Source organism: Mirounga leonina, unplaced genomic scaffold (assembly GCF_011800145.1).
Source record: "Mirounga leonina isolate KUSES-001 unplaced genomic scaffold, KU_Mleo_1.0 Mir_106, whole genome shotgun sequence".
Lineage (NCBI taxonomy): Eukaryota > Metazoa > Chordata > Mammalia > Carnivora > Phocidae > Mirounga > Mirounga leonina.
The window spans coordinates 5883064-5895575 of record NW_023270232.1 but is presented as its reverse complement, the minus strand read 5'-3'; the positions used below and the strand labels follow the sequence as shown (position 1 = coordinate 5895575).

Sequence of the window (12512 nt, the reverse complement as noted above, 5' to 3'; positions counted from 1 at the left end):
GAACCACACCCCGCACAGACACCTCACCCAGACAAGCGATGTATCACACGGGCACGCGGCGACCCGCACGCAGTGAGTGCTGGGCACACACACCACGGACGGGTCCGTGGACCCTAAGACACACAAACTACACAGACTCTTGCAAAGACACAAAGCTACAGAGAACACACAAACAACCTTGGTCACCCACAAGCACCCCTCAAGCCCCCATACACATTGCACACCACACAGTTCCCAGACACGCCTGCCACATACCCCCTGGTAAAGACAAGATGCACATCACAGATTCCAGACCAACACACCCACCACACACCTGCACACGCTCCAGTGATACCCACACACTCTCCAAACACGTCTCCCTCACGGACGCACATTCACGGACACCATGGAGGTGCTCCCGCACGCACACCGACGACACGATAATAAACCACTTGGTCCTATGTGAAGGCTCGTGGAACACGCTCCCAGTCCCTCGGGGGCGCTGCGTCCCGAGCCAAGGCCCAGGCCAGAGCGGGGTGGGAGAGGGCCCCCTCCGGCTCCCCAGAGGCCAGGCCTGCACAGCCCCCTCACCTGCTCACAGGGGGCGCAGAAGTCTGGCAGGGGGATGCGGTGGTAAGTGAGGCCGGGGTAGGCCCCACGGTGCTGGGTGAAGACCTCCCGCGTGGTGAGGCATGTCTGGAACTTGCGGGTCGGTGCACCCCCCGTGCCCGGGAGAGGCATACTCAGGTGGGCCTTCAGCTGGGACTCCAGGTTCTAGAGGAGGGTGGGACAGAGGGCTCAGGCCACTGAGGCAGCCTCCAGGCCAGCCCCGGAAGGCCAGAGCCTGCCATGGCCAGGACCAGTCCTGGCTTTCGGGGGCATCCCTGCCCCTTCCTGAGCCTCAGGGATCAGAGCCAGACCCAGAGCCAGGGAGATGGCCACCGTGGGAGTCCTGAATCAGCCACTCCCTGAGTCTGCTCCTCTTGGGGCCTCAGTTTCTCCATCTTACAAGAGGAGCATGGGACCTTCCAAAGACCCTCCCAGGCCAATTTTCCAGAAGGCCTCCAAGGTAGGGATGTGCGGAAGGCAGGAGGGCCTCACCTCAAGCTGGTCGGAGGCCATGGGGGGCCCAGGCCACCGCAGGCTGTGGGTATGCCCGTCACACTCCAGCACGGCCTCCTCCCTCAGGTTGACCCACACGACATGCCGTAGCTTCCTCTTGGCATCAGTCAGGTAGGCCAGGATGCTCCCCAGGGCCTGCGGGGAGACAGGAGGGCCATCAGTGAAAGGGCTCAACCATTACCCCACTCAGCCCACGAGGGGACGTAGGGCCCCTGGGGTGGTCACCTTGGCGCTGGGCTGGGCTGTGCCATAGATGGGCATGCGGGGCACCCGTCGAAAGTTGGCCACATCCATCTCTCTGACAGTGCTGAGTGCGTCTGGAGAGATGAGGTCGTCCGCCCCCTGCGGGGAGAGCAGCAAGCCTGGGACCCACAGCAGCTGACTGGGATTCAGAGCCCAGCCCAAGGTGGGGCAGGGCAGGGCAGGGCAGGGCAGGGCCCAGCTCTCTACAGTTTACCAAGCATTTCTGCACACTTGGCACTTCATCACCACCCCGGCAAGGAGAGAGGCGCTAGTGCCCACCCTCCAGATGAGGAACCTGAGGCTCAACAGGGAGAGGCTGGTGGCAAAGACATCAGAACCAGGCCTCCTGCCTCCTCGCCTGCAGCACGTGGGTTTGAGAACGAAGAGAGGGAATGACAGCAGTGGCCAAAGCTGCAAACGCTTCTTGGGGCCGGAGATCAGCCCCATGTCACGCACAGGAAGAGTCTGCTGCCCCAAAGGCCATCGCCCCTTTGTCTTCTGGGAAGGGCAGCAATGTTTAACCCAAGCCCTCAGGAATCAAGGGCCCACCAGCCCCGGGGCCAGCCCACACCCATTCCCACTTCCCCAGCCACCCGGCCACACTCACCAGAGAGCCCTTAGTGACGAGGTCCCCGGGGGCCACAGGCCCCGCTGAGCTCAGAGTCACAGGCAGGCGGTACAGCTCAGGATGGGCACAGAGCCAGCGGCTGAAACTGAGGGCAAAGGCCAGCGGGTACTGCAGCCCGAGGCAGAGAGAGATGGGAGTTCAGGGGCACGAGGCCATCCCAAACTCTCCCAGCTGGCCCTGTGGTGGGGGAGCCCCAAGAGACCTCCATCATGGTCCAGGGCAGGGAGGGGGGCGGTGAGGAGACAGGACCAGGAGGTCCGAAGCAAGATCCTTCCAGGCCCCAATGCCCCAGCTAAGGGTACAGAGACTGGGGCCCAGGGCAGAGAGAGGTAGGCCCTCTCTCTGCCTGACCTGCTCTAGGACCACCACTCTATCGGGGTCTCTCCATGTCCCCCACACCCACCTTCCTCTGGAACCAACACACACGCCCCCACCCTCCTCCCCAGTTCCACAGGGGTCCTCGACAACCCCATGCCAGTCACCGTGGGAGACAGGGCTGGAGGAACCCCAGGAGGAGGGCTTGTGGGTCCACTCATCCTCCAGCCGCACCTGCTCGTGGAGATAGTAGTTAAACAGGATCAGGTAGAAGTATCGCTCCAGGCTCTGCAGCGCCCTCTGCGGGACACCGTGCTGGCTGCAGCTTCCCTGAGAGGAGGTGACCCAGAAGCGGGGTGGGTGGTGAAGACAGGGCTCGGGGCCATCCTGTCCCCATCCCCAGAAGGGCAGGAGGTAAGCCTGAGAAATCCCCAGAACACCACCTATCCCCTCCCTTTATAACTTCTGCCAGGCTGGAAATTCTTCCAAGCGTCTAACCGCTCTCCGATTTGCTGCGACTAATCTGTAGGTGAAGGGGAAGCAGTTGGTGACTACCCCAGAACCACTGCTATCAACCCAGGGACCGCCTCGTCCTCCGGGCCTGTGCCCACAGACAAGCTGGGACCCCCCCCTTCTTTGCACCAAGCCGTGCACGTGCAGGGCCGTGCACAGTCGTGTTGAGGAAAGAAGTACATACACACCCTTCTCTAAGCCAGAGGCCCTCCCTTAAGAACTGTGACTCACCCCACAAGAAAACAAAAAGACTCTCATAACAGGGCTCCAAGGGGGCCATGATTTTTACCCTTACTTTACCGAGGTTCTGAGAAATGAACGGACTTGCTCAATCATGACGCTGATGGCAGAGAGAGCTGGATCCCCAAACAAATGTCCTAACCCCAGCCCAGCATGCTCTGCGGTCAAGGAGCTGTCAGAGAGAATCCCAAGCTCCCTCTCTCCACCTTCAGATCTCAGGGATCGCCTGCTGGGTCAGTACCACCTTCTGGAGGGCAAGTGAGATTCAGAGAGGCCCGAAAGAAAGGTCATACCCTTTGATGACATTGAACCCCATCTTTGGGAATCTAGGCCAGAGGTCAGCAAATGTCTATTTCTATAAAAGGCAGTAAATATTCTGGGGTCTCTGCTGTACCTGCCCAACTCGGCCACTGCAGCGTGAGAGAGCCGGACGTGCTGGACTGAATGGGCAAGACCATGTTCCAATAAAACTTATTCATGAAAACAAGGTGGCGGGTTGGATTTGGCGCATGGGTCACAGTTTGCCAACCTCTAATCTAGACTAAGGGAAAAAATCCTAAATACAAAACAGCTTCATTTTCATGAAGTTATCTTGATGCAAAAGGATTTACACTGATGAGGAACCGGAAGCAACTCAACTGTCCAACCAGAGGGGCGTGGTTAGTAAACCATGACAGGTGACATCCCAGGGACATCTGCTCCATGCAGACTCCCTTCTGAGGGCCTCATGGCTCTTACCCCAGCTGATCCTCACAACAACTCTATGGGTTGGTTATTATTCGTGGCTCCCTTTTTACAAGCAGGGAAACTGAGGCATGAAGCAGTGAAGCAGGTGGCCCATGTCCACACACCTGTAGGTGGCAGAGCCAGGCCTGGACCCCACGTGGTCAGGCCAGAGGCCACGCTCTTAACCTAACAGGCCAACGATGGCTGAAGTCACACAGCCGGCAAGAACGGCGATGACGAAAGCAGGGATGGCACAGGGATGCTGAGGAGAAGGGCTAGAAGCAGGCCGCAAATGTGCCCTGGGGCACCCGACACAAGATCGTCACCAACAAAGCACGTGGGAGGAAGGAAGCTGGCCCCAAATGCTCCCAGCAGCTGTGCTGACATGATGGGTGACTTTCTGCCTTCTCCAATTTCTCAATTTTCCATACTATATTATCGCTTTCAAAAGATGTTTTTTTAAAGTGTCGAAGAAGAAAAAGTCTCTGCAGGCCTTAGATGGCTTCCATGCACTGTGCATACTCTCAAGACAAGGCCTCTCCCCAGAGCTGAGGGACAGGGCTGCTGAGACAGCCCAGAGCCCATCACTCTTCCAGAAGCAGCAGGCTGGACCAAACCCCGGCCTACCCAAGGAAACAGCAAGGGACTGACTCACGGAGGGGAACCAGGAGCAGTCTGGGAAGTCTCTGGATCCAGAGGCCCCCGGCACCCTGGCCAGCAGCCCCTTCCTCCATCCTGTTTATTCTGCAGCAAGGGGACCTGGCCAGGGAAAGTAAACTTTCCCTCTTCCTTGTCCATCTTTCCTGCAGGCCCAGCTCCTCTAGCTTGCCTTCCTCTGAACGCCTCTCTTCTCTGGGAGAAGCAGCAACCAGGAGAAGTCAGTTGGAAAGAAGCCAGTCAAGAGGTTTAACAAAATGAGGTTGCAGGACTCGGGCAAAAGCAGACCCTCTCCAGGCCTCACCTGGGCTGGGCTCTCTGGCCGGGGGCCTTCCAGCTTCCTCTGGTGTTCCAAGATGACCTCCTTCAGGTCATGCAGCTCCGCACAGGCAGTGATGGCTCTGTCCACCTGGTGCCCACGACCAGGGCAGGGAAGGGAGAGGGAAAAGGGCCGCAGGGCCAAGCAAAGATGGCAGAGGCAGAAGGGAACAGAAAGGGAAAGAATGGTTTGTCAAAAAGGGGGCAGTGCAGGGAAGGAAGAGACCCCACCAGCGGAGGAGTGCACGGCCCTCCACGGCCCCTGCCCCCAGCCCCCTGGCTCACCTCATCCACCATCTTCCTCCCCTGAGGCACCATGTGGAGAAAGCTCTGGATCAGCTGGAGCTGCTCCAGGGGCAGTGGCTTGGTCTGCAGGGGGACAGCCCTGACAAGGAAGGGGTCAATAGCATAAGCAGTACCCCCAAAGGCCTCTACCACCACCCCCCTGTTGACATTTCCATTCACATGGCCGCTGAGGGGCACTGGACTACAGTCTCCAAGTTTTCCTTCCCATTCAGGTTGGGGGAAGCAAGGGGTATTTTCCCCACTGGGGAAACAGGCCCAGAAAGGTCAAGTGACTTTTTTCGCATTACTCAGCAAATCTGTGGCAACCCAGGAAATGAACCCCACATGCCCCACCTCCAGCTCTAGCCCTGGGCTCCTGACACGTCCCCAGCACTCTGGCAGCCCTGCCCCCTCCTCTCCTCATCCCCGCAGTGCCTTGGGACACTCACTCCGGCCTCGAGGCAGCCCCGCTGTGGTGAAACAAGATGAGGGTACCCAGGGTCATTCCCAGATTGGTCCTGCCCACGCCTGTCTGGCAGCTGAAGAGGAGAGCAGGGGGAGGCCCGTGGTCATCTCGGAGCTGCAGCAGGCTGGGGGTTTCCTGGGAAAGACCATGACCATCAACAACAGCATGCCCTGGAAACCCTCAGACTGGACCAAGTCGAGGGAGGGGGGTCATGACATCGGCCCATCTGCACCCCACAGTCTTTGGCAAGGGGGGCCTAGACAGGTGGCTCAGCCACTTTTGCCAAACTTCAAAGCCCAATGTGCTCCATCTGCCCCGAGGAGGACTGCCCTGCCTCCTTCCCAGGCCCTGGGGGAGCCCAACCAGCTGGTCCTGGGAGTGAGACTGCTCAGAGGGGACAGGCCTGTATTTGACATCGCCGTGAGATGCAAATTAAATGAGGTGGCCTCCCGCAGGGCCTGGGAAAGAAACACCACCAGTCCTCAGGAAACACCAGCTCAAGAGGCTACGGATAAGAAATTTTTAGCCCCGGTGAACTTGGTGTCTAGAGAGGTCAGGTGATTTGTCCAAGATCACACAGCAAATTAGCAGCTGAGCCTGCCCAGAGTCCAGGCCTTCAGATGGTCAGTGCTGGGCTCTGTCATTAGAGAATGTACAAATATACACCCCCCCAACACACACACACACACTCCACCTCTTATACAACACAGAAGGAAACCTTCCTCTGAGGAAAGCCAGAGGCCATACTCGCCCTGAGCATCACCGTGGAGACAGGGCCTAGACCCAGACCCGCTCTCCAGGCTCCTGTCCCTACTCTGTGCTCCCACCACCCACCGCCTCCTGCCCTGACTTACCCGGAGGACACTCACAAAGACATCAAACTGGGCTTCCAGGGGGGCCCCTTGCTCTGGCAGGGGCAGGCGGTGGTACCTGCCAGGTGAGGCGGAGAGACCCATCAGGCAGGCCACACAGCCCGGGCATCCCCCACCCCGCATTCCTGTGGGAAAGATGGCTGTGGGGAGCTCAGCCCAACCTGCAGACGGTGAAACTGAGACCACAGCTGGGGAGCAGGGCCAGAGAGCACCCCTGCCCAGCACAGTGGCATCCATGCGGCCCAAGTCATCTGCTGTCACCGGGTAGGACTGGCACTCGGTACCTGTAGGCGGGCCTCAGGAAGAGGGGTCGCTTGTACACCTCCTCGGTCACGTGCACATCGTCCTCGCCCCGGATGGCCACAGCGTGGGGCTCCCCCAGCAGGTCCTCGATGTTGTGGTAGACGTGGTACGTGTTCTCACTCAGCTGGGCAAAGTCATGGATCTGCATGGAGGAGTGGGGGCCAGAGGACCACGACTGACCTGCAGGCCCCTGCTGGCCTTCCTGGCCGAGCTCTAGAGCGAGGAGACCACAAAGAGGCCACAGACAGGCTGCTCTTCCTCCAGGGGGATCCATCTGGCCAGAGGTGCTCTGTGCCCTGGGAGTCCTGACGGGATGGAGGTGGCCAGCGGCCCGAGGGGGCCACCTATGCACAAGATGACATGGCCCACACTGGGGCCAGGGAGGAAGCGTCCTGCCCTGTGGGCAGCAGGGGTCAGCTAAGCCATCAGACTCAGGGACAGGGGGAAGCTCAGTCAGCTGGGTGCTAGAGGAGACGAGACCCCAAAGGGAGATGGGAGACAACCGGGCTCCTGCCCGTGGGAGTCTCTGGGGGCACCACGATGGCACCCTCCATGCACACACCTCTGTGGTGCGTCAACAGCCTCAGAAACCTTGACAGGGCCCCAGGTGGCGGAGGGGAACAGAGGCACCTCAGACAGACAGAGGCCCGTCGAGAGAAGTGCCTCATCTGGGCCTCACAGCTCACAGAGGGCTGACCCTCGGTGTTGGGCCTCCTAGTCTAATGCTCCTTTCACTCCACTAGGCCCCTGCTAAATAAGGATGCTGAGTGCAGAGGAGGTGCGCATGGTGGGAAAGGGGCAGAAGCAAACGGAGCCGGGAACAGGAAGGTCTTCCCCTAGCTTCCCGTGAGCCGGCCTTGCATCCAGCTACTCGCCCAAGCAGGGCAGAAGAGTGGGTGAGAGCACTTTGCTCAGGTGAGAGCAGAGCTGGGCTGGGGGCTAGGGTCCCCTCAGCCGCCCACGGCCTGCCAGGGAAGGGGGCCTCCACCTACGCCAGCGACCCTTGCCTCTTTCCGGATGGCCAGCTCTAAGCTCTCTGCCCGGATCCCAGGTCCCAGGCCCTGGAGGTTCTCATGAAGATTCTGCTTATCCCGAGGCGTGTAGGGCACGAAGTCCTCCTCAGCACGCAGAAACAACACGGGCTCCTCCCGCACACAGAAGATGATGCACCCCTGCCAGGAGCCAAAGGAGGAAGAAACTGTCCCCACTACCCAGCACAGAGACCCGACCTTCTGCCTTACCTCTGTGCCTTGCCACAGACCGGTCCCTGCTCTTTGAGTGCCTGTCACCCCCACCCCGTCCCTGCAACATGAATCTTACCCAGGAAGCAAAGCTCGGTCCAAATACCACCTGCTCCTGACTCTCCCTCTTCTTGGGGCCAACAGCCCTCTGTCTGAAGCTCATGGTGTTGCTTCCTGCTTCATCCTAACATCATCAGTGACTACATCTCCCTTCATGGACTACAGGTTCCTTACATGACGAACCATGTTCTAGTCATTTTCACATCTCCACTATTCCAAGCACGGAACGCCAGATAAATCAAGTGCTTGATAAACACTGGGGGAAGAAATGAATGCCTGCCATCGCCATGCAATCATTCATTCACTGAGCACCTTACACACAGAGAGAGATATGGGCAGACCCTTCCCTGTGGAACTTGCAGTCAGGCTGGGAAGAGAGGATCCGCCCAGAACTAACACCCCACCCCACTCTGGTTCACTCAGGGACCCTCCAGCTAAACACCAGGTCAAACCAGATGCAGGCTGCAATCAGATGGGACCCTCAGCCTCTGCCCTGAAGACACTCAAAACCCCGCCTCAGCATCAGGCAGGAAAGAGGAGTCATTAAAAACAGGCATTTAGGGGCGCCTGGGTGGTTCAGATGATAAAGCATCTGCCTTCAGCTCAGGTCATGATCTCCAGGTCCTGGGATCAAGCCCCACGTCGGGCTCCCTGCTCAGCGGGGAGTCTGCTTCTCCCACTCCTCATTTGTGCTCTGTCTCTCTCGTTCTCTCAAATGAATAAATAAAATCTTTAAAAAAAAAAAAAAACAGGCTCTAATTTAGAGTTCAGATGCCTAGTTTGGGTCTTGGGACACCACTCCTAAGCTATGTCACTCATCCTCTCTGGGCCTCGGTTTCCTCCTCTCTGCAATGGGAGGAACTGCCCTGCCTTCATAGGGCTGACACAAGGACCTGTGTCCGCTGTGGTCCTCATGCTGTGCCTCTCTTGTTATGACCTGGACCCTCTTGTCACCCTGTCCCCCTTCTCACTTCTCCAAGGTTCTCAAAGTGGGGTGTATAAGGGGCTTCTGACCTAGGGCCCCCATGTCCACATACGACAGGGAAATAAAAATTGACCCAGAATTTCCCAACCATGCTGACCACAATGATCATTGTGGCATTCAAGGCCTGCAGAGCCTGGTCTGGGTCCCCAGGCACCCTCCCCATCATGTGGCCAGGCCACTCCCGGGAAGAGCCCCTCTGCCAGATTTGGGGGGCTACGAGACCCTGCCCAGAAGCAGTCCTGCTTACCCTGTGTCCATCTTTCTGGAGTTTCTGGAGGACCCGCCTGAAACCAGAGAGGCTGGGCTGTCCCATGCCAAACACGGTGAGGCCACCCCGCACTTGCCGGAAGTTGGGGGCCCCACAGCTCCGCACAGTGCCCAGTACATCCATCTTCTCAGCAACATCCCGCACCAGGAAGTAGCGTCCCTGGCAGGGGAAGAGGCCACAAGGGGTTACTCAGATGCTCGGGGACATCTTCTATCAGTGGAGCTCTGTCCCAGGCCCCAGAGGATGGGGAGCAAGAGATGGGGCAGGGGACATGGTCTTCAAGTTGTCTGCAGGCTTTTGGAAAAAACAAAATATGTGACCATCTGTGATCCCAAGAAGAGTGTCATTTAGCATGGGAAAGGGAAAAACAACTCCTCCTGATGGGGAATCCGAGAAGGCTTCATGGAGCAGGCAGCATTGGGGGCAGGTCTTGAGGAAAAAAGGAGGAAGAGGCACTCCAGGGGCAGGAAACTGAGGCTGGCTCTAGGGTGGGGCCTGAAGCTCTCCAGGAAGAAGTCAAATGTCTCCCGCAGCCAGAGGAAGGGCTTGGAGCAGGGGCCCAAGTGGGGAGTCACAGCTGGGGCCCCAGGAATCAGCTAGAGGAAACCTGCACTAGCCCCCTCCTGAGGTCCTGAAGCTCTGAGGACGGACAGGGCTCTCCCTTCCCCGGCCGGGGTGATGGATGCAATGAGGGACAGAGTAAAAGGGTGAGAACAAGAGGCGCCAGGGGAGTTCATTCCTGGGCACAAAGGAGCTCGGACATCATCTGGCCATGCCCCTCCAACAGGACCCACACATTGCCTGACAGATTAGAAATGGAACCAGTTCTTCCAGACACCAGAAAATCCCAGCTACTCTTTCAACAAACACAGTTTCATCAGCATGATTATCCCTTCTCCGACTATTTACTGAGCACCTACACGGTGCCGGAGCACTGATCAGGGCTGGGGGCTGCTGCAGTGAACAAGAAAAATGAAAGTCATCTGGGCGTGTGGACCTGGCTTTCTAGGGGATACGTGAGGGGGAAAAGCAGCTAAGCCAGAGAAGTTCTGGAGCGTAGAGAACAGGATAGAGATCCCCCAGCTGGGGCCCTGACTCTGTTCTCCCTGTTGCTCCAAGGGCGGGTTGTGGGCAGACTGAGGCCAGGCAGGGACCTGCCAGAAGAGCCGATCAGGGGGCTCCGCGGGGCAGGGGGCATGGCCCAGGAAACCAGGGGGTGACAGGAAGTGGGGGAGGAGCCCAGAGGGTGGGGTGAGGACATGACTCAGAGAAGGGGTCAGTGGGGAAAGCAGGGGGGAGGGACCCTGTGAAGAAGGAGGACCAGAGGCGGGTGGGGGAGGCCGAAGGGGGAAAGGGGCCGGGCTGCCCTCACCTGCACCAGGTAGTGCTCGGGGGTGGCGTCTGAGAGCCGGCCCAGCGTGTAATGGGCCTTGAGCAGCTCCTCATGGATCTGGAACTCCTCCTTACAGTTGTACCTGTCAGGGCAGAATGGAAACTTTCATGATCAAGGTAGCCTCCACCCTCACCAGACTCCATAACAGGACCACCCCACCGACGCCCGTCTATGGCAGAGACAGCCTGCTGTCCCCAATATCCACCCTCCCCTCCTTCCTCAGCAACAGAACCCTGGAATTGTGACTGGGCCATCTGGCTGAGGACTACATTTCCCAGGTTCCCTTGCAGCTAGGATGGTCACGTGATTAAGGTTTGGCCAATGGGATATGAGGAGAAATGATCATGCGTACAACTTCTGGGCCATTCCCTTAAAGGGAAGGTGGGTGCCTTCTACTTTCTCTCCTTCTCCCTGGCTAGCATCCAGAAGTGATGGTGAGAAGCAGATGCTAATGATGGTGGGGAAACAAGAGAGGGGCCTTGCTGATCACAGAGTGGCCATTCCAGCTTGGTGCACCTCCCAGACTCTTGTGTAGAGAGAAGCTTCGGTCCTGTTTAAGGCCTCCTATTCGAGGGTTACCTGGGTCCCAGGGGACCCTTCCATCAGATTGTCTCTGAGAACAACACCATGGCACAGTGAGGGGGCTCAGGACAGAGGCTTTGGGGTTGCATGATCTGGGCATGAACCCAACTTCACCACACAGCAACTTTGGGGCTTTGGAGTGACTCACTCTCTCTGTGGTTCCCTTTCCAGTAATTCTCACCTCCTAGGGCTGCTGTGAGATTTCAAGGCACTGCTGAATGGAACTGTGGTCAGCCAAGGGCCTTGGGCACAGTGTTTATTAATATAATTATTTTTACTAGTCGCAGTGCTACCTCCACACAGGCCCATTTCAAACAAAACCCACAGGTATAAAAACAGATTTCTGCAGATGCTAAACCAGGATGGGTCTGTCTGTCCGCTCAAGACATAAGAAGCTTCCGTGCTGATTATAACAGTGAATAAGACACTCGCACCCTGGTGTCTACTCCTCTTTACAAAAGAACTGCATCTAGGAAAGGCAGGGCAGTGGAATGAGTGAGGCAGGGGAGCCCGAAGCGAGAAGTTGAGAGACTTGGGGTCCCGCTCCCAGCTCAGTCTCTTTCTCACCACATGGTGGACAAATCCGTCTACCCCCGGAAGCTTGGTATTTAGATCCAGTCTTCACATCTGATCTAAAACGTATTCAATCAGGACTCGGCAAACGTTTTATATCAAGAACTGGACAGTAAATAATTTTGGCTTGAGAGCCATACAGTTTCTGTTGCAACAACAACTCTGCGATTGAAGTGTTAAGCATCCACAGACAGCATACAAAGGAATAGGAGTGGCGGTGTTCCGATAAAACTTTATTTACAAAAGCAGATGCGAGGTGGGGTTCGGTCCACAGGATACAGTTTGCCAAGCCCTGTGTTGGGTGATCTCTAAGGTCCCTTCCCCACAAACATGCTATAGCCCCAGGGTCCCTGCGCTCATACTCGCTCCAGGAGGTAGATCTTTACAGCAGGCTCATGACTGTTCTGAGCCACACCACTTGGTTAAGTACTCTGCACGTCATCACCATGTAATCTGATAAGAAAAAGAAGACCCAGGGGCGCCTGGGCAGCTCAGTCATTAAGCATCTGTCTTGGGCTCAGGTCATGATCTCAGGGTCCTGGGATCGAGCCCCGCATCGGGCTCCCTGCTCAGCGGGAAGCCTGCTTCTCCCTCTCCCACCTCCCCGCTTGTGTTCCTTCTCTTGCTGTGTCTCTCTCTGTCAAATAAATAAATAAAATCTTGAAAGAAAGAAAGAAAGAAGGAAGGAGGGAAGGGAAGGGAAGGGAAGGGAAGGGAAGGGAAGGGAAGGGAAGGGAAGGGAA

At 57.5% G+C, this 12512-nt stretch overlaps 1 protein-coding gene across 4 annotated transcripts in view; it reads right to left on the bottom strand.

The window, feature by feature from the left end:
• Positions 1 to 12512, bottom strand: part of LOC118018360 (paladin-like) — a 70347-nt gene that overhangs the window by 19070 nt on the left and 38765 nt on the right. For all 4 annotated transcript variants that reach the window (XM_035016824.1, XM_035016816.1, XM_035016808.1 and 1 more), the window contains exons 3-15: positions 10594 to 10696; positions 9201 to 9380; positions 7675 to 7839; positions 6649 to 6809; positions 6347 to 6422; positions 5476 to 5627; positions 5027 to 5126; positions 4728 to 4832; positions 2522 to 2617; positions 1952 to 2080; positions 1327 to 1443; positions 1081 to 1236; positions 571 to 753 (exon numbers count right to left, since the gene is read on the bottom strand). In XM_035016824.1, coding sequence (XP_034872715.1) covers positions 571 to 753; positions 1081 to 1236; positions 1327 to 1443; positions 1952 to 2080; positions 2522 to 2617; positions 4728 to 4832; positions 5027 to 5126; positions 5476 to 5627; positions 6347 to 6422; positions 6649 to 6809; positions 7675 to 7839; positions 9201 to 9380; positions 10594 to 10696 — 1723 coding nt within the window. The remainder of the gene's footprint in view (positions 1 to 570; positions 754 to 1080; positions 1237 to 1326; positions 1444 to 1951; positions 2081 to 2521; positions 2618 to 4727; positions 4833 to 5026; positions 5127 to 5475; positions 5628 to 6346; positions 6423 to 6648; positions 6810 to 7674; positions 7840 to 9200; positions 9381 to 10593; positions 10697 to 12512) is intronic.